Here is a 17,961-nt window from a genome sequence, read left to right as displayed (position 1 = left end):
ACATGAAAAACATATTACACTGCCAACATGCAACTCTATAGTTAATGTACATGAAAATAGCTTGCTATCTATCGTTAATATTCAAGATTATGCAATTCTCTAAAATTGAGTAATAGAGATATGCAGGATAAATTACAAAATTTTTAGAAGAATTTAAATCTATTATATCAAATAAATATCAACAACAAATATATATTTATTTTGGTTAGGTCCCACCCAACCCATCATAAAAGAATCTAAAGCTTCATTTTTTTAAAAAATATTTTAAATATAAAATAAGGAAGAAAGTATGGGGGTGATGATGCTTAACATCTCCTTCAAATCATGACGGTCCTCTCGTAACATGGTGTAACTTATGATTCCTCAATCACCTTTGATATAATTATTTAATTTTACCATTTTTAGTAGTTATTTTAATGTATGGTGTATAAAAATAAAAATAAAAATAAAAAGAAAAAGAAAAAGAAAAGGAAAATGTTACTTTTGTTGAATTTGATATGCAATGATATAAGAAGGCAACTTAGGGGCAATGTATGCATTAAAAAGTAGACTAAAAAAAGAGAATAGAAATGAGTTGAAGGTGGTCAAACAATGAGGTCCCTAATTTAGATATTTGAAACAAATAACACAGGATATAAAGTAAGAGCAGAAAAACCATATATTAAATTTTATTCTGTCTCCCCTCACACCAACACTCTCTCAACTCACTTATTTGCACCCTCCAAATTCCCAGTATTTCATTTCTTTTGTAGGCTTCTTTCAGAATCCTAACAACCCTCCACTCTACATAGTTCATAAATACCAAAGTTTTATGTCAACAAATACACAATTTAGTTCTTAAAAAATGGCGTCGTTAGTAACCCACTATACACCCATCACTCTCACATATTGGAATGAAAAAGAGAGCTAAAAAGGGGGGAAGAAATAATCCTATGTTACCGGACAGCACTACCCTTTACCCAAATTTCCATTTCTGATACACGGATTTCATGAATTTCAAGATGAAACAGCCTGAAACTGTAACAACAAGTGCCACAAATCGGCCCCCGCAAAGCCCCACCAGAATCATCATTATCACGAATTTACACTCCACATTCGTCTTCCTTTCATCCTCTTCTTCTTCTTCTACTTCCCCTTCTTCCCCTTTCACCATTGTTGATGATCCTATTTCTTCTTCTTCTTCTTCTTCTTCTTCTTCTTCTTCTTCTTCTTCTTCTTCAGGCTCCCAATTTTGGTGCAATCCCCAAGCTTCGCGTTCTTCTTCCTCACAGCTCCATTCTATGCCTTGTTGGTTTTCCATGATCATGATGCCCCCTTCTTGTTTCCTTTTCTTCTTCTCCTTCTTGTTCTTTTTCAAACTCTTCCCACTCCGCAGTTTCTTCGGTATCAGTTTCTTTATGATTTTCGATTTCAGTTTCGAGCTTCTACTTTTCTGATTCTTCTCCATCTCCTCGTTTTCACCTTCCACTTCCCAATTACAACCCCTTCCCTTTTCCCCATTCCGGAGTGCTTCACCTTGCAACCCTGATTCTTCCTCGTCACAATTTGATTCCACCATTTCGATTTCCTTATTGGAGGCAGAGTTAATCGCCGGAAACTCTTCTTCTTCTTCTTCTTCTTCTTCTTCTCCTTCTTCTCCTTCTCCTCCTCGATCAATGAATCCGACTCGGCGGCGCTCTGCCTTGGTTGTCGACAAAAACCGATTTCGGACCGAAGAAGGATCGAAGAAACCAGCCGCGAATTGCGCTAAAATTTCTAGAAGAAAGAGGAGGAACGCAGAGAGAGTAACCCCGAGGGCGAGTTGTTTAGTACTCAACACCGGAACCACCGCCAGAAACATCTTCGCCGCCAGAACAAGAATCGAAAAATTCGCATTCGTATCGCCATTGGATCGACCGCCGTCACCGACGACGACATTGAAATCCACATCAGCCACCCTGGACTTCTCTTCGAGATCATCCACTCCGTGTCCAGCGGCGGCGATAACGACGGTGTCATCGACGGGAAGAGGAGGAGGAGGAGGAGAATGAACAGGGGGGAGAGAGGAAGAACGAGGCGGCGGAAGCGGTTCAGAGACATGGAGAATGGAATGCTTATGTTTGGTCTTCTTGAGGGAGTGTTTCTTGAGTCGATCGCGATTCTTGACGAAGAGATCGACGAGGGAGGTGGGGAAGCCGGTCTCGACGACGAGGGAGGCGGAGCGGGAGGGGGGTTGGAGGTCGGCGACGATTCGGGAAATTCGATTGGACTTGGTCTTCTTCCATGGGAGAGGCATGGTTGCAGAATGGATTAGAAAAGAAGAAGTGAGGAAAGGAAGGCGGAAGAGAGTGTGTTTTAATAGAGAGAATGATTAGTTGGAGGAGACAACGCGTGAGTCTTCAAAAAGGCCAGTCAGAATTATTTGTTTTTCTTTTCTTTTTTTTTTTTCCATTAAAAAATTAGTTAATTTTTCCTAATATTACCATTACGTGTGAGTTGGATTAGTTTCATGTGTCCTGTCCCTTAATATTTAAATACAAATCTCTATTTTTATTTTTATAGTTAAGACTCATACATTTTATGTCATTTAAACTATTTTAATTCCTTTTAAGTTTGTTTTTCCGGATAAAATGAGGGCAAAATACTAAAAAAAAACTAAAAATAGTGAAACTGAAACACGTCTTGAAATCTGGCCAACTCCGACACCACTTTCACCTCAACCCTCCTAATTATTTCCTCCAAAGAAACAGTTTTTTTTTTTTTTTTTTTTTTTTTTTATATATATATTTATATATTTGTAGGGAATAAAATTAAATTCGGATACAAAATGAATTTCATTTAATAAATGAATTTTTAAGGACCGTTGTACCCTGTGAGTTAATTGTTGATATATGGAATTACCTCCAACCAGTATGGCTAGAGTATGGCTCACGAAATCTAAGTGGTAGTAACCCTTAACTATTGTTCTAGAGAAATGCCCCGGTCCAATATTCGCCCTCGGGTTGATATATGGAATAACTATTGTTATTTCATAGACCATGTGAGTTAATTGTGATATATCAAATTACTCTCGGTACCGTATCCAAAAATGACTCAACATAGACATAAAAGTTCATGTCTTTAATAGTAACCATATATTTTAAGGGGAAAGATTAATAAAGTTGTATTAGTTTTAATAAATGAAATGGAATCGTATAATTGAATAAAAATGATTTTTTGCTTTTTTTTTTAGAAGTACACAAAACTAATGATTACAATGTGTAGATGAAAATAATTAATGGTTTGGTATTATATTTTATTATTTATTTTCAAAGAAGAATTTAATTAGGGGAGGAAGATTAGCGGTCACCTAACAAATTCCAATAAATGTGAAAATGTATTAAAATATGAAAAAGATAAGGCAATAACATATTCTCCACGCACACAAAAATAAATAATAAAAAGAAAAGAAAAAAAAGCTAAAGTAATTTTTTCTTTTTTATAAACAAAATGCGTATGATTGGATATAAGTAAAACTTTTTGCAAAAGGCGTTATTAATATAAAAATAAAAAATACCTTTTAATTATTTATTATATTTTTAATGGTTCCCAATTTACAAAATTCACACGCCAAAATTGGGAATTATTCTTATGAAATTGATTCATTAGAAGGAGGGTAGGTTAGTAAATGTCATTTTAATAGATTATTCTGACAAATCTCACGTTTTAAATCACACGTAAATAAAAGCGTGTATATATATTATTATATATGTGAAGATCAGTACAAAAGCACACCCCACAATTCAAACCCAGACACTGTCTAAAACTTGGCCTGAATGTTGGCTATAATAGCGGCATCGGTTTGGAAGGCCTTTGCAAGGATATCGGTGGGGATGTCCGGGTGTGATCCAAAAACTGAATTTGCAATGGGAATAACACCTGGGTTTTGGCTGTTCAAAGCTGCAAGGGCAACTGCATGGCCCTTCCCGACATTCTGTAGGAAGTGAATGAGACCCACAGGAAACACGAACACGTCGCCCTTGTTCAACGTCTTGGTTATCAGACGGTTATCCGGGATGGAGGTGACGAAGCCGGCCAGGACGGTGCCTTCGAGGACTGTCAAGATTTCGGTGGCGCGAGGGTGCGTGTGGGGAGCGATGATGCCGTGTGGGGCGAAGTCAAAGCGAACCAGGGAGATGCCGAGAGTGTTGAGCCCTGGGATTTGGGCAACACCGACGGGAGTTGCTTGGGAGCCAGCAGAGTTGTTTACGTCTGCTGCTACACTCAATCCACTCCCGAAGAAGTCTTTGGGTTCCACAAGCTTGGGATCCTTGCAAACTAGGCCATTCACTTTCACTGTGTCACAGTGAAACAAGCATCATCAATGTCCAAATATGCACATATACACACATATATATATATATATATATATATTTAGAATGCTTACCAGGACTGTTGAGATCTGCAACACAGAAGTCTTGAAGTGGGGTTGGATCGGATGCCCGTGCAACAGAACAAGTTATAGCCAGGAGCGTGAGAAAGAAAAGTGGGGCGGCCATGATGAGCTGATCTTCACAAAAAGTAGGAGAGAGACCAAAGCGGGCTAGATATGCTTTGGCTTTGAATTGTGTGGATGAATTGAGAAGAACATAAAGAAGCTGTATTTATAGATCACTTGGAAACATTTCAATAATGGATGGACGGCTGAACTTAGTTTCCAACGCTAACAGAATAATGTCTATTTATAGTATTTTTGCATTTTTTTTTTTTTTTAAATATGCTATACGCAATTTTTAGAAAAGCATGTACGGTATTTTCCACTATTTACCTTGATTATAGCCTACATTCGTTAGTACCCACATTTGTATCAATAATAGATAAGAGGGTTGTGCTACACTATTTATAATATGTGGTGATATGAGAATATTGTGCGTAGTAACTATTAGAGGATCTCTTAGCCGATTGAGATTATGATAGTTAATGACCCTGGCACACGGTTCATGGAACCCAACGTACTTACTAGCACACCGCCTAATATCTAGAGAAATAATTCACCAGACTTGGCCGTTTTATTTAATAATTCTTAGTGAAGAGTAAAATCCAAATACAAATGAAACACACCAAAATCCCAAAAGCATTGTCCACACACAACAAAAATTAGATTTATTAAAAAGTAAAGTCTGTGGAATTGAGTTCAGAACGTGGCTTGAATGGCAGCAATGATGTGCGCATGAGTCTGGAATGCCTTCGCCAAAATACCAATTGGGATGGCTGGTTCGGATCCAAACACAGTATCTCCAATGGTGATAACGCCTGCGTTTTGGCTGCTCAGGGCTGCAATCGCCACTGCGTTCCCATACCCTCTGGGAAAACAAACACGTCCCCTTTGTATAGGACCTTGGAGAAGAGCCGGTTGCCGTCTTGGTTCGAGGACACAAACCCTACAAGCAGGGTGCCCACGAGAAGGGTCAAGATCTCTGTGGCACGTGGGTGCGTATGGGGTGCGTTGATGCCTTGGGGGACGAAGGGTCCAATCCTGAACATAATCAACGCTTGTTTTTTAAGCTCTTAAAACCCAAATTGCAAAACGAAAATGAGAATCTAATAATAATATGAGTTGGTGCATGCATTTGTTATATTATATTATTTCAAAACAGCTTAGTTCCATATTCTCTTCCTTAGCTATTAACAAATGGTATCTTCATTAGAATAATTCAATAGCCGAGTTGATAATAGTTGTACAAAGCAACCGATGTAAAACAGTTCAAGCCAACTACTAGATATTGTCTGCTTTAGCTCGTTACCCATCGCTCTAATACCATTTGTAACAGCCTAAGTCTATCACTAACACAGGTTTTAAAATCTGCTAGACAGAGATTTCCACATTCTTACAAAAAAAAAAAAGGTTTAAAATCTGCTAGAGAGAGATTTCCACATTCTTACCAAAAAAAAAAAAAAGTTTCATTCCCTTTTTCAACCAATGTGTGAGTATTTTGGACGTATCTTATCCGAGTTGAACCATTTCTCAAATAGACCTTAACTGACCGTGGCTACAAACTCAAACCCTAGCCTTTTCAACCATGAGTTGACTCTCGTAGGGTCAATTGTACTACTTTCGGATGATCTTGTGGGCGTTAACCTCAACGGTTTGGCTATGCGAACCCTTGGTCGACTGCCATATCGAGGTCAAATGACTTATTTGAATACCTTTCTCGGCCATTAAGCTTTTACTCTCAGCAAGCTAAGCTTTAGGCCATATTGATAATTTTCCCTATAACAATTGCTTTCACTGTAAAGGAGCTTTAGGCCATCTTAATCATTGAGTTGGCTTATGGTAGCAATAAAATGACTGATTATTTCGCTAAGTGGGTAAGATTAAAATATAGATTAAATCGATTTGAACGTTGAAAAGTCTAATGCTTTTTTAATTGGTTGGTACACAATTACATATTGATCTTATCCTTGGAATATGGTGATAATTAAGCAACTTAGCATTTTAATAATAATCACTAATACATTTATTTATCTTTAACCAAACTGAGTGAGACGTTTGAAGCATCATTGTTGATTAAATATAAATAGAATGTAAATAATTTAAACCCATCACAAGGTGGGCTGTTAAATTCAACGTTGACAAAATCAAAACTAACCCACTTGATTATTACATCGCTCTCATGAACTTATCAAATAATATAATAACCAATGCATATACACCAACTCAATAACTCAACTTACCAAATTAATCTGCATATATTATAATCAAAATCCCTGTTACTTGCAGACTACGTCACTTATACTTGTATTATATTATTATGGAACTACTAGACTTTTTATCATGTCCTACTCTTGTATGATTTGGGTTTTAAGAGCTTAAAAAACAAGCGTTGATTATGTTTGGAATTGGACCTTTTCCTTTTCATACTTACCCAAACCCTTGTGTTTTGCGCTATAAATAAGGCATGCAGCTGAACGTATGTTCCTCACAACAACATTCATTGCCTTTACTCCAGTAAGAAAGCTCCAATAATATGGCCTCTAAGATTCTTCTCTCGTTAGCCATCTTTGCTGCAGCCTGTTCCTCCCTTGCTCTTGCATCCGATCCCAGTCCTCTACAAGATTTCTGCGTTGCGGATAAAGAAAATCCTGGTATATATTATTGAGAATTATTAGGAGTCATTGGTTAATTTAGTGGAAGATCATAGGTTTGTAAGGGAGGAATACTATTTCTATTGATATGAAGTTTTTTGGGGAAGCCCAAACCAAGGCCACGAGAGCTTATGCTCAAATTAAACAATATCATATCATATATATATGATATATATATATATATATATATATGCTTCATTCTATTATTTTTTTTGTGCAATATGGTTTGATCTTGGATTTGTAATATAAGTTATTGATTTTGATGGGTGCAGTGAAGGTGAATGGATTTGTTTGCAAGGATCCCATGCAAGTTAATGCAGACGATTTCTTTGCCAGTGGGCTGCAAACTCCGGCCGAAATAAAGAAGGACGTAGGCTCTGGTGTGACAACAATCAACGTCGACAAACTGCATGGACTCAACACTCTAGGAATCTCAATGGTACGCATTGACTTCATCCCCCAAGGCATCAACCCACCCCATACGCACCCACGCGCCACAGAGATCTTGACCCTTCTCGAAGGGACCCTGCTTGTAGGGTTTGTGTCCTCGAACCAAGACGGCAACCGGCTCTTCTCCAAGGTCCTATACAAAGGGGACGTGTTTGTTTTCCCAGAGGGTATGGTCCACTTTCAGCAGAACGTTGGGTACGAGAACGCAGTGGCGATTGCAGCCCTGAGCAGCCAAAACGCAGGCGTTATCACCATTGCAAATACTGTGTTTGGATCCGAACCAGCCATCTCAATTGATATTTTGGCAAAGGCATTCCAGACTCATGCGCACATCATTGCTGCCATTCAAGCCAAGTTCTGAACTCAATTCCACAGACTTTAGTTTTTAATAAATCTAATTTATGTTGTGTGTGTGGACAATGCTTTCGGGATTTTGGTGTGTTTCATTTGTATTTGGGTATTCACTATCTTGGTTTACTCTCCACTAAGAATTATTAAATAAAACGGCCACGTTTCACATATTCTTCATCATCGTAATGCGTTTAACTCATAAGTTCTCCAAAAATTAGATCATCATGCAAAACCCAATTCCTTATAACTCATCCTAATCCTAACCCTAACTCATAAATCTATCAATCAAGACGTAGTACTATTAGAGATTAGTCGGCGACTATCAAATAGTACTCGCAATCATCATCATACTTATCATAATATCGGAGGGAGTGGTCCTTCATCACTGTGTACTTTTGTGAATCCTTACTCTTCCACGAATAAGTTCACGGCTAAGAGACCCTACTTGATTAATAAATCGTGTAGAGTACAACCCTCTTGTCTATTATCTCATCATTTGATACAAATGTGGGTACTTGATTATTAAAGATTAGCTGGCTACCCTTGAAAAGTCTCGGGATGGTAGGTATAATATCAAACAAAAATATCTCATGGGTTTCTACCAATTCAACGTTGCAGACAATACTCTGTGTTCCTGAAATGTTTGAATAAAGTATCTGTTTTCAAAGACAGGGAAGAAAGCATCTATTACAAGTTTGTGTTCTGTTATGAATAACTACTTAATTAAGGAGTTTAGTTAAGATTAATTATCCAACTAAACAATTGTGGTTAAGTGAGAGTTGAAGAAAGCTAAGTCAAATTCGCGTTTTATTTCTATTTATATAGTTTTAAGTGTTTGAACATAATTCATATACTTAATCCAGCATCCTTTAACCACCAAGTCTTCTCTTTGCGTGCTGTGCTCAGCTTCCAAACTTTCTTCAGCCGTCCTTCAATTATTCAAATGTTTCCAACTGATCTATAAATACACCTTCTTCATCTCCTCCTTAATTCATCCACACAATTCAAAGTTAAAGCATATCTAACCTCAATATCTCCAAGTTTTTGTGAAGATCAGCTCATCATGCCCGCCCCACTTTTGTTTCTCACGCTCCTCGCTATAACTTGTTCTGTTGCATGGGCGTCCGATCCAAGCCCACTTCAAGATTTCTGTGTGGCAGATCCTAACAGTCCTGGTAAGCATTCTAAATATATATATATATATATATATGCATCTATTTTTGGATTTCAATATTGACGATGCTTGTTTCATTGTGACACAGTGAAAGTGAACGGCCTAGTTTGCAAGGATCCCAAGCTCGTGGAACCCAAAGACTTCTTCGGGAGTGGGCTGAATGTAGCAGCCGAAATAACCAACCCCGTCGGCTCCCAAGTAACGCCTGTCAATGTTGTCCAAATCCCAGGGCTCAACACCCTCGGCATCTCTCTCGCCCGCATTGACTTCGCCCCATGGGGCATCAACGCTCCCCACACGCACCCTCGCGCCTCCGAGATCTTGACAGTCCTCGAAGGCACGCTCCTGGTTGGCTTCGTCACCTCCAACCCGGAAAACCGTCTCATAACCAAGACGTTGAACAAGGGCGACGTGTTCGTGTTCCCTGTGGGCCTAATTCACTTCCAACAGAACATCGGGTATGGCCCTGCAGTCGCCCTTGCAGCTTTGAGCAGCCAAAACCCAGGTGTTGTTACCATTGCAAATGCAGTGTTTGGATCAAAGCCGGACATCTCCACTGATATCCTTGCAAAGGCCTTCCAAACCGATCCCGCTATTATAGCCGACATTCAGGCCAAGTTTTAGACAGTATCAGGGTGTGGTTTTGGGTGTGTTCTGTTCTGATTTCATGTTTTAGTTGTCTTGTTTTCAGTTTGGCTACTTGTCTTAATATAATAATGTGCAAGATTCTTCATTTGAAAGTATAATGTAATTTAACGTTATTTATTTAAACTCAATGTCTGTATAATCTAATAATTAAAGTATGATATTATGCTTCACTTAATCATTTTGGCCACGTCTACTTACTTCTATCTATAAACTAAAAGGATACCCTAAGATTAAAAGGTTTGGTTTATGTGTTTAATGAATCAACAACAAAGTTTAGAGAACGAGAAAGAACTGATGTTTCTGTGTAAATTGTTCGTCCCCATCAACAGTCCATGATTTTGGGCTCGAAGAAAAGTCACCCCAAATCTCGAATAAAAAGTTGATATGTACATAACATGACAATGTTGAGATGCTAAAGGCAACATCTCGACGTTGTACTATAATGCACAAGATGCTTGGAGCAACGTTTCGATGCTACATATGGTAATTCAATAATACGCATTTTGGGCGTCTAGATATGGTTGAGCTACATCTCTTAACACTACCTCTACAATTTGTATTACTTGAGCAATTGTGCTATGTTGTGCCCTCAACTCATATGACTGGTAAGAAAAGTCTACCGCTAGCATATAATGTCTTCTTTGAGCTTTCCTAGCTTCCCCTCAAAGTTTTAAAACACGTCTACAAGGGAGAGGTTTTCACACCCTTATAAGCAATGATTTGTTTCCCTCTTCAACCAATGTGGGATCTCACAATCCATCCTCCTTAGGGGTCAGCGTCCTCACTGACACACTGCCCGATGTTTGGCTCTTATACCATTTGTAATGGCTCAAATTCACCGATTGGAGAAGGGAACGAAGCATTCCTTATAAGGGTATAGAAACATCTCCCGAGAGACGCGTTTTAAAACCGTGAGGCAGACGACGATACGTAATAAAACCAAAGCGGATAATATCTACTAGCAACGGGATTGAGTTGTTATCAAGTGATGTGTCAGTGAGGACACTGGGTCCCATGAAGGGTGGATTGTTAGATCCCACTTCGGTTGAAGAGAGGAAGGAAATATTTCTTATAAGAGTGTAGAAACCTCTTCCTAGCAGACTCGTTTTAAAATTGTGAGACTGATGGTGACACGTAACAAGCCAAAGCAAACAATATTGGTGGGTAGTAGTGAGGTTGAGCTATTGTAAAAGTATTCTTCTCAATATCACTTATTTTGACAAATTCAATAAATATGTGCATGAAAATATCAAATAAATCTTCAAAATTATTAATAATTAAGTCCTAAAAAAATAGCTTTCGTATAAGAATGACAGAAAACAAAGTCAAGACTGTTCTGATTATTATAATTTGGTTGAAGTGTTTAACCATTCATATTTAATGTACTTTCAATACCAAGTCTGTGTTGAACTAAGTCTTGATAACAACCATGAATCATACAAATGTGAAACTCTTTGGTTGGCCAGTCATCAACACAATTTTATACTTGTTCAAACCTATGAATGGGTAACGTTTTAAGCTACGAAATGTTCTCCAGCCGCCCTTCAATCAACTAAGGCTTTTTTAATCATGTATAAGACCAGGCCACCTCCTTGGGGTTCTTATAAATCCATCCACCACAACTCAACGCAAAGCATATCCACTTCGTCTCCTAAAGAACAATACCAACTATTTCTCAAGATTTTTTCATCAATGGCCACTCCAATTTTGTTCCTCACATTCCTTGCTATAACTTGTTCCCTTGCTTTGGCATCCGATCCCAGCCCACTTCAAGATTTTTGTGTTGCAGATCCAAACAATCCTTGTAAGTATACGTATATATCAACCTTCTAGTTTGTGTGTTTTTATATAATTACTTATGGATTTGTGGCTGTTTATTGGGATTTTGACGTTGATGCTTTGTTTGTTTGTGATATATAGTGAAAGTGAATGGCCTAGTTTGCAAGGATCCCAAACTTGTTGAAGCCAAAGACTTCTTCTGGAGTGGATTGAATGTAGCAGCCGCCATAAACAACCCCGTCGGCTCTCAAGTAACTCCTGTCAATGTTGCCCAAATCCCAGGGCTCAACACTCTTGGCGTCTCTCTTGCTCGCATTGACTTCGCCCCATGGGGCATCAACGCTCCCCACACGCACCCTCGCGCCTCCGAAATCTTGACAGTCCTTGAAGGCACACTCCTTGTTGGCTTTGTCACCTCCAACACAGAAAACCGTCTCATAACCAAGACGTTGAACAAGGGCGACGTGTTCGTGTTCCCTGTGGGTCTAATTCACTTCCAACAGAACATCGGGTATGGCCCTGCAGTTGCCCTTGCAGCTTTGAGCAGCCAAAACCCAGGTGTTGTTACCATTGCAAATGCAGTTTTTGGATCAAAGCCGGACATCTCCACTGATATCCTTGCAAAGGCCTTCCAAACTGATCCCGCCATTATAAGCAACATTCAGGCCAAGTTTTAGAGAGTATCAGGGTTTGATTCTGGGTGTGTACTGATCTTCATATTCTATTTGTATTGTTATGGTCTCGTTTGGTAGCTGTGTCGTCTTGTTTTCAGTTTGCCTATGAAGGTTGATTCCTTATTGTATTCATTTTCAGAATTTGTCTCAATTCTAGTATACGTGAGATTCTTCAATTTATGAAATGATTATTTTTCTCAGCTTCATCCAATTCTATCTGATTTTGAGCGGATCTTCTGCTGTCTATCCTTTTTCTTTTGATGGTTTCTGAAAAGAGATCAATAGAGACGCAAGTTGTTGTGTCTTCGTTACTAATTGTTGTGATTTAGGAGTTCAAAATGGATGATGGAATGGAGGACCATATCGTAACCAAAGGACGGTATGTCGACAACCACAAGCATATTCGATAGCCACACCGATTGTGATGTTGCACATGTAGGTGACTCACAGTCGGTGTTATGCAGGAATGGCTCGGCAAAACCGATTACAGTCTATCACAACTAGAGAAGGAGAAGGAGGTCGTTGAGAGCCAAAGCGGATTTGTTGTACAAAGGCATAGGAATCTACTTTTGTATGTGTAGTGAAAATGAAGGTGATGTCAAACTAGGAGGCCTATGATTGCATCAGAGAAATGGACTTCCTTCCAGATGATAGCAGACTCAACAAAACAAATGATACCAAACCACACAAACAAATGATATTTGGAGGAAACTGAGCAGAATCTGAAAGATGTTTATAAAGAGCTGCAAGCAGAGAAGCCTAACATGCATGTATAATCAATTACATTTTGAGCAACACAATAACGCAGCCATCAGTAAAGAGCTAAAAGGCAACAGGAAAATCTAAGATTCATAATGCTATAATAATGGAAGACAACTTCAAAAGAATATGAAAAATAAATAAATATATTTAATTGAATATGGGCAGTTGGCCTTACTTGTAATGTAAGCAAATCTACTAGCATAACCGATCAGTTGGGGTTGAAGCTTTCAAGTTGGAGCTCTCGCCGATCTGTTCGTCACCCTGCGCTCCTTCCGACTCTACCCTGCAAGAACTTTCTGCTTCATTGGTGCGGATCCAAGCATCATGGAGTTGCAAAGCATATTCTAGGTGCCATAAAACTTCCCCCATTGTTGGACGAATCTTCCCTTCATCAGCAAGGCATTTTTCTGCTATCTCGCCAAATGTTTTCAGAGACTCGGGGCAATATTTGTCGTTGAGACGTGGATCGATGATGGTGTGCAGCAACTTCTTGCGTTGCCATTTCATTGCCCATTCCGCAAGATTTATCTGATCCTTAGGCAAGGTTGGGTTTATAACAGCTCGAGCACAAACAACTTCTAACAATACCACACCAAAAGAATAGACATCAGATTTTTCACTCAGCTGCTGCCGCCTAAAATACTCCGGATCCAGGTACCCAAAGCTGCCCTTTACTGCAGTACTAACATGGGTATGATCCAAAGCAGGCCCTGTTTTTGAAAGACCAAAGTCGGACATTTTTGCCACAAAGTTCTCATCCAAGAGTATGTTGGTTGTCTTCACATCTCTGTGGATTATTCCTCTCTCAGCTCCTGTGTGAAGGTAATGGAGTCCCCTGGCTGCTCCAATGCACACTTCCAATCGCTGCTTCCATGTCAAAGGTGGGAAATCACTCCCAAAGAGATGGCTTCTTAAGGTTCCATTCCCCATGTACTCATAAACCAAGATCATTTCCTTCTGCTCATCGCAAAACCCAATCATCGAGACCAAATGCCTATGCCTAAGTTTAGAAAGCATTTCGATTTCAGTCTCGAACTCGGTAAGTCCCTGCTGTGACTGTGGGTTGGCTCTCTTGATAGCCACAAGAGTACCATCATCAATCTCCCCTCTGTAGACCTTACCAAAACCCCCAACTCCAATCAGCAGAGCTTCATCAAATTTATCGGTCGCTGCAAGAATTTCAGCTAATGTAAACCATTTACCAACTCTGATGGTTGGCATGGACCCAAATACACTGCCTCCCCCCAAGGATCCTCTGGCATAAGTGTTGGAGACAGTGGCCCCACGGCTGGATCCTGCTCTCCACCTAGAACAGCTCTTCTTAGTAAAATCCTCTCTCCGGAATCTGCAGAAATAGATGATGAGAATGGTAATAACAGCAAGGAAAACAACAGAGGCTAAACCTGCTCCAACGCCTATCCAAAGAGTTAGAGATTTCGAATTTCCCATTGATTCCTCTAAGGCATTAAACCTGTCAATGTACGCAAGATTCCCATTTTGACTCAGCTTAAAGATTTCCAGCCCATTCAAGAGAGCATCTGTTCCTGCAGCACCTGCAGCTGTATCAGGGCCTAATTGAATCCAAAGGGTGTTGATTTTGGATGATATTGGTTCAAGAAAATCCACATGATATGCTTTGTTTATTCCCCCTGCTCTATCAAACACATCAAAATTCTCAAATGCAGTCCTGTTGTTTATGTAAATCTTGAAAACCCTCTGTCTTGCCTTCTCATACAACAGCTCACAGAAATGCAGTCTAATCAAATACTCGAACCCGGGATGAACTTCGAACTTCCACGACATGTTGAACCTTTTCTCCAGCACTTCGGTCTCGGACATCGTCCTGGCTGTTTCGTACACAGGGAGTGGAGCTACAATGGAGTCATTCATGGAAGCATAGGTTATATTAGAACTGTTGTGTATCTCAAACCCAGCATCTGCTGTAATCATATAACTCGAGTCCACTTCCCACATTCTCCAACCATTTGAATCTTGAGCGGGCTTGATCTCCGGACCTCCAACATTCAATCTGTACATAGTTTCAGATCCCCTTTCACTCACATTCAAGCTAACAGCATTTCCACCCACCTTATTAATCGAACCTGCAAAGAGCTCATCCACCAGGGGGACGATTTCAATAGCATTAATGAACCCAAATGATCCACCAGACGGGGAGAACTCAAGAACAAATGCCTCTGAATTGACAACAATAATGAACTCTTTAATCAAAGAGAACCAACTTGAATTGATCCCAGACCGCTGAAATTCCAAATTCTTATATGCAATCTCATTGGGAACATTCAACTCCGAAACCAGTCTAAGACCATTTGCTGAGACAGAAAATGAGGACTCGTTCACATTGAGGTTTCCAAAAGGGAAGGGGCAGAAATGGAGCCGAACAAAATGATTACCCCAAACGCCTTTGAAAGTATAGTTTAGGGAATTAGTAAAAAGCCGAGCAGTTTTATACAGCGGCTCAAAGACTGAATCGCCGTTTAGAGTGGCTGTGGAGGCATTGATATTAGCACCAAGATTGCCCACAGAAAAGTTCCCTTTCCCTTCAGAACTCAGGTCGCCAATCCATTTCCGACCATCAACAGTTTCATTTGAAGTTGAGCCACAGTCGATGAAAATGGAATTGGAGTTGGATTCTCCAGTTTGTACACACCCAGAAATTATCATCAGGAGTAGTGACAGAACCAAGAACTTCCCCATCTTCCCCAATAAACAAAATCTTGTGTTGTATGCTCTTTAATAACAAAAGAAAAAAGAAAATATCAACGATGTTTTCAACCAACACTCATGAACAAACAAGAGAGTCCTAAACCCATCAAAACCCATTACGTAAATGAATGCGCCACGCTTGAAGAAAAGACATTCTCAGCTATACAAGAACATTGTAGTTACCTTAACTAGACTAATGGGCGCATCTGAAAGAGAAAGCCAAAGAAACCCAACAGCAAATGCTTCATGGAAAATGGAATCAGCCATTATCTCTTACCAACAACCTCAGATAAGTGGCAGATCTGAGCAACAAGAACTGAGAAGGAAAAAGGGGTCTCAACAGGATACAGAAACTAAATTAAACAGAGAAGAAAAAGAACAAACCCCCACAAGAAAACCAAGGAAGGAGCACTGGAAAAGGGCTCTCTCTCAAGAAAACAAAGGAGAAATTAGAACATGGGTTGTTGTTGTTGGCAACAGATAGGAAAAGGGTAGATATGATAATTGCTTTGTTGCCATATCTTCTTCGTCGAAGAGCCAAAAAAAATCTGACACAGTTGAAACGCACGCAGGAATTACAAATTTCCAGAAATGTAATGAGTAATGTAACTGAAATGCAGAGTTTTGTTTTTCACTGTTTGTTTTTCTCTCTCACAGAGCTATTTGTTTTATGGAATTGAGAATTGGCATGGAAGAGGCAGGTTTTGGGTGTGCCAGAGATGGGTTTGGCTCCATTATTTGCGAGGTGGGTCACATGCTCATGTCTGGAGGAAGATAAGCAAAGCAATTATTCTTGCGCCATTTTCTCAAAAAACTACCATTCTTTTACACTTGGTAGAGACTAAAAAAGCAAGCTTTCTGGCTTGTCTTCTGCTATTCCGTACCACATGGTACCCCCAACACTTCCCTTCAAAACCCAGTCTTCGGTTTGGTCCAATTTTATATCAAACAAATGCCTTCCACTTCCCATTTCTACAACAAAATTTGAAGGCGATATTGGAGCTTCTTTTACGTTTTTTTTTGGGCTTTGAGCTCAGCTGTTTTGTTGCTGAAAAAGGAATGTTATTCATTCTATTTCTAAATCGAAAACAAATGGAATGGTACAAAATGATAGTGCAGATTTAATTTTGTCAATTAGAGCTCAGACTCTGCTGTCTGCTTCAACTTTCATGAAACCTCACCCAAACAAAATACAGAACAAATCAAAACAGAACCTTTTCCTTTTCTTGCAGTTGGCCAATAAATTTTTGCCGCCCTTACCAGAATCTAATGAATACCTGCATATGCCACTGTTTCTCCAGCCAAATTGAACTAAATTCACGGTAATTTTACCCCAATACTCACACTATAAGAAAATAAATTAAAGTCGTAAATGAAAAAACAAATTCGGTTTAAATAAACATTGCTATTTGTTTTTAAAATATTTATATTCTCCTAATAATCATAATATTACTCAATACTAGAAAATCTGTAAGAAGGTTAGATGAAAAGGTTAACGTGGTGAAACGTTATTCGTTCCTATGTAATCCAAGCAAGTGTCTCGGTCCCGATAGATCTTTCTTATCAATTTTCCTAAGAATGTGATAATAGAAGAACAGTCAAAATACAACCAAGAAATGCATTTTTGTCAGAAATGGCATCCATCCATCTTATAAATCAGATTTTTCAGTACAAAGATAGATTTAAGCAGAAATGTAAAACAGCCCCCTTCCCACAAGATACAAATTAGGATATTATATTTATGAGTCAACAGAGAGATTTTTATAATGAAGCTGGACCCATTTCATACACATGCTCCTTCAGTTACTTGAGTTCCATGGTTGTTTTAATAATTAGATTTTGAAACCAAAAGAGTTTGCCTCGAGTCAACCAAAGCTCTTGTTTGTTTCCATATAACAACGTTCCGAATCTCTCTCTTTTTCTCGAACAAACTCTTCTTGCTAAGATACAAAACTCGAAAGTTGTCATCCAATCAATAAAACATTATGCGTCTACACGCGGATTGGGAGGCGCTCCTACAACAACGAGCAAACAACAAAAGGATCAAAATGGTAACTCTGGTTTAGAAAAAAAAATGTTAATAATAACGCATTTTCAAATCATCTAAGAAATAATGAATACCTAAAAAGGGACAGCTCTGGCCATCAATGGCCCCTTCATTTGGCCAGACTTCTCAATCACCAACGAAAGCTCCTTCCATGCAGAGATGCCCCAAAATTTAAACACAAGAAAGCCAAGTCTTGCCGAATCCATCATCCATCCATATTTACAACACCCAGACCCAGACCCCCCCCC

General features: G+C 39.2%; 6 protein-coding genes across 6 annotated transcripts; 3 read left to right on the top strand and 3 right to left on the bottom strand.

Moving 5' to 3' along the window:
* Window positions 1-671: 671 nt before the first annotated feature.
* LOC111782109 lies at window positions 672-2,363 on the bottom strand. The gene has a single exon (XM_023662904.1). The coding sequence runs from the start codon at window positions 2,273-2,275 to the stop codon at window positions 956-958; it is 1,320 nt and encodes a 439-aa protein (XP_023518672.1). The 5' UTR covers window positions 2,276-2,363; the 3' UTR covers window positions 672-955.
* A 1,349-nt stretch (window positions 2,364-3,712) lies between these two features.
* LOC111781929 (putative germin-like protein 2-1) lies at window positions 3,713-4,552 on the bottom strand. Its single transcript, XM_023662666.1, has 2 exons — window positions 4,406-4,552; window positions 3,713-4,314 (listed from the first exon to the last, which is right to left on the bottom strand). Exons 1-2 carry the CDS (start codon window positions 4,515-4,517, stop codon window positions 3,779-3,781), a joined length of 648 nt encoding a protein of 215 aa, XP_023518434.1. The 5' UTR covers window positions 4,518-4,552; the 3' UTR covers window positions 3,713-3,778.
* A 2,388-nt stretch (window positions 4,553-6,940) lies between these two features.
* On the top strand, window positions 6,941-7,915 carry LOC111781194 (germin-like protein subfamily 1 member 13). Its single transcript, XM_023661662.1, has 2 exons — window positions 6,941-7,104; window positions 7,377-7,915. Exons 1-2 carry the CDS (start codon window positions 6,987-6,989, stop codon window positions 7,913-7,915), a joined length of 657 nt encoding a protein of 218 aa, XP_023517430.1. The 5' UTR covers window positions 6,941-6,986.
* Window positions 7,916-8,919: 1,004 nt separating this feature from the next.
* Window positions 8,920-9,850, top strand: LOC111781195 (putative germin-like protein 2-1). Its single transcript, XM_023661663.1, has 2 exons — window positions 8,920-9,080; window positions 9,168-9,850. The coding sequence occupies exons 1-2, from the start codon at window positions 8,969-8,971 to the stop codon at window positions 9,701-9,703; spliced, it is 648 nt and encodes a 215-aa protein (XP_023517431.1). The 5' UTR covers window positions 8,920-8,968; the 3' UTR covers window positions 9,704-9,850.
* Window positions 9,851-11,355: 1,505 nt separating this feature from the next.
* Window positions 11,356-12,365, top strand: LOC111781909 (putative germin-like protein 2-1). The gene is made up of 2 exons (XM_023662642.1): window positions 11,356-11,531; window positions 11,648-12,365. The coding sequence occupies exons 1-2, from the start codon at window positions 11,420-11,422 to the stop codon at window positions 12,181-12,183; spliced, it is 648 nt and encodes a 215-aa protein (XP_023518410.1). The 5' UTR covers window positions 11,356-11,419; the 3' UTR covers window positions 12,184-12,365.
* Window positions 12,366-12,878: 513 nt separating this feature from the next.
* LOC111782124 (probable receptor-like protein kinase At1g30570) lies at window positions 12,879-16,627 on the bottom strand. The gene is made up of 2 exons (XM_023662921.1): window positions 15,850-16,627; window positions 12,879-15,691 (listed from the first exon to the last, which is right to left on the bottom strand). The coding sequence occupies exon 2, from the start codon at window positions 15,655-15,657 to the stop codon at window positions 13,138-13,140; it is 2,520 nt and encodes an 839-aa protein (XP_023518689.1). The 5' UTR covers window positions 15,658-15,691; window positions 15,850-16,627; the 3' UTR covers window positions 12,879-13,137.
* Window positions 16,628-17,961: the final 1,334 nt, after the last annotated feature.

Source organism: Cucurbita pepo, chromosome LG19 (genome assembly GCF_002806865.2).
Source record: "Cucurbita pepo subsp. pepo cultivar mu-cu-16 chromosome LG19, ASM280686v2, whole genome shotgun sequence".
NCBI lineage: Eukaryota > Viridiplantae > Streptophyta > Magnoliopsida > Cucurbitales > Cucurbitaceae > Cucurbita > Cucurbita pepo.
This window is presented reverse-complemented; position numbering and strand designations above follow the sequence as displayed.

What these genes read in the sequence shown, in the direction of transcription:
- LOC111781909 (XM_023662642.1), top strand. Translation starts at nt 11,420, where the DNA reads ATGGCCACTCCAATTTTGTTCCTCACATTCCTTGCTATAACTTGTTCC. An exon ending in TGCAGATCCAAACAATCCTT is followed by an intron (nt 11,532 to 11,647) that starts GTAAGTATACGT and finishes TGTGATATATAG; the next exon opens with TGAAAGTGAATGGCCTAGTT.
- LOC111782124 (XM_023662921.1), bottom strand. Translation starts at nt 15,657, where the DNA reads ATGGGGAAGTTCTTGGTTCTGTCACTACTCCTGATGATAATTTCTGGG.
- LOC111782109 (XM_023662904.1), bottom strand. Translation starts at nt 2,275, where the DNA reads ATGCCTCTCCCATGGAAGAAGACCAAGTCCAATCGAATTTCCCGAATC.
- LOC111781929 (XM_023662666.1), bottom strand. Translation starts at nt 4,517, where the DNA reads ATGGCCGCCCCACTTTTCTTTCTCACGCTCCTGGCTATAACTTGTTCT. An exon ending in TGCAGATCTCAACAGTCCTG is followed by an intron (nt 4,315 to 4,405) that starts GTAAGCATTCTA and finishes ACTGTGACACAG; the next exon opens with TGAAAGTGAATGGCCTAGTT.
- LOC111781194 (XM_023661662.1), top strand. Translation starts at nt 6,987, where the DNA reads ATGGCCTCTAAGATTCTTCTCTCGTTAGCCATCTTTGCTGCAGCCTGT. An exon ending in TGCGGATAAAGAAAATCCTG is followed by an intron (nt 7,105 to 7,376) that starts GTATATATTATT and finishes TGATGGGTGCAG; the next exon opens with TGAAGGTGAATGGATTTGTT.
- LOC111781195 (XM_023661663.1), top strand. Translation starts at nt 8,969, where the DNA reads ATGCCCGCCCCACTTTTGTTTCTCACGCTCCTCGCTATAACTTGTTCT. An exon ending in GGCAGATCCTAACAGTCCTG is followed by an intron (nt 9,081 to 9,167) that starts GTAAGCATTCTA and finishes ATTGTGACACAG; the next exon opens with TGAAAGTGAACGGCCTAGTT.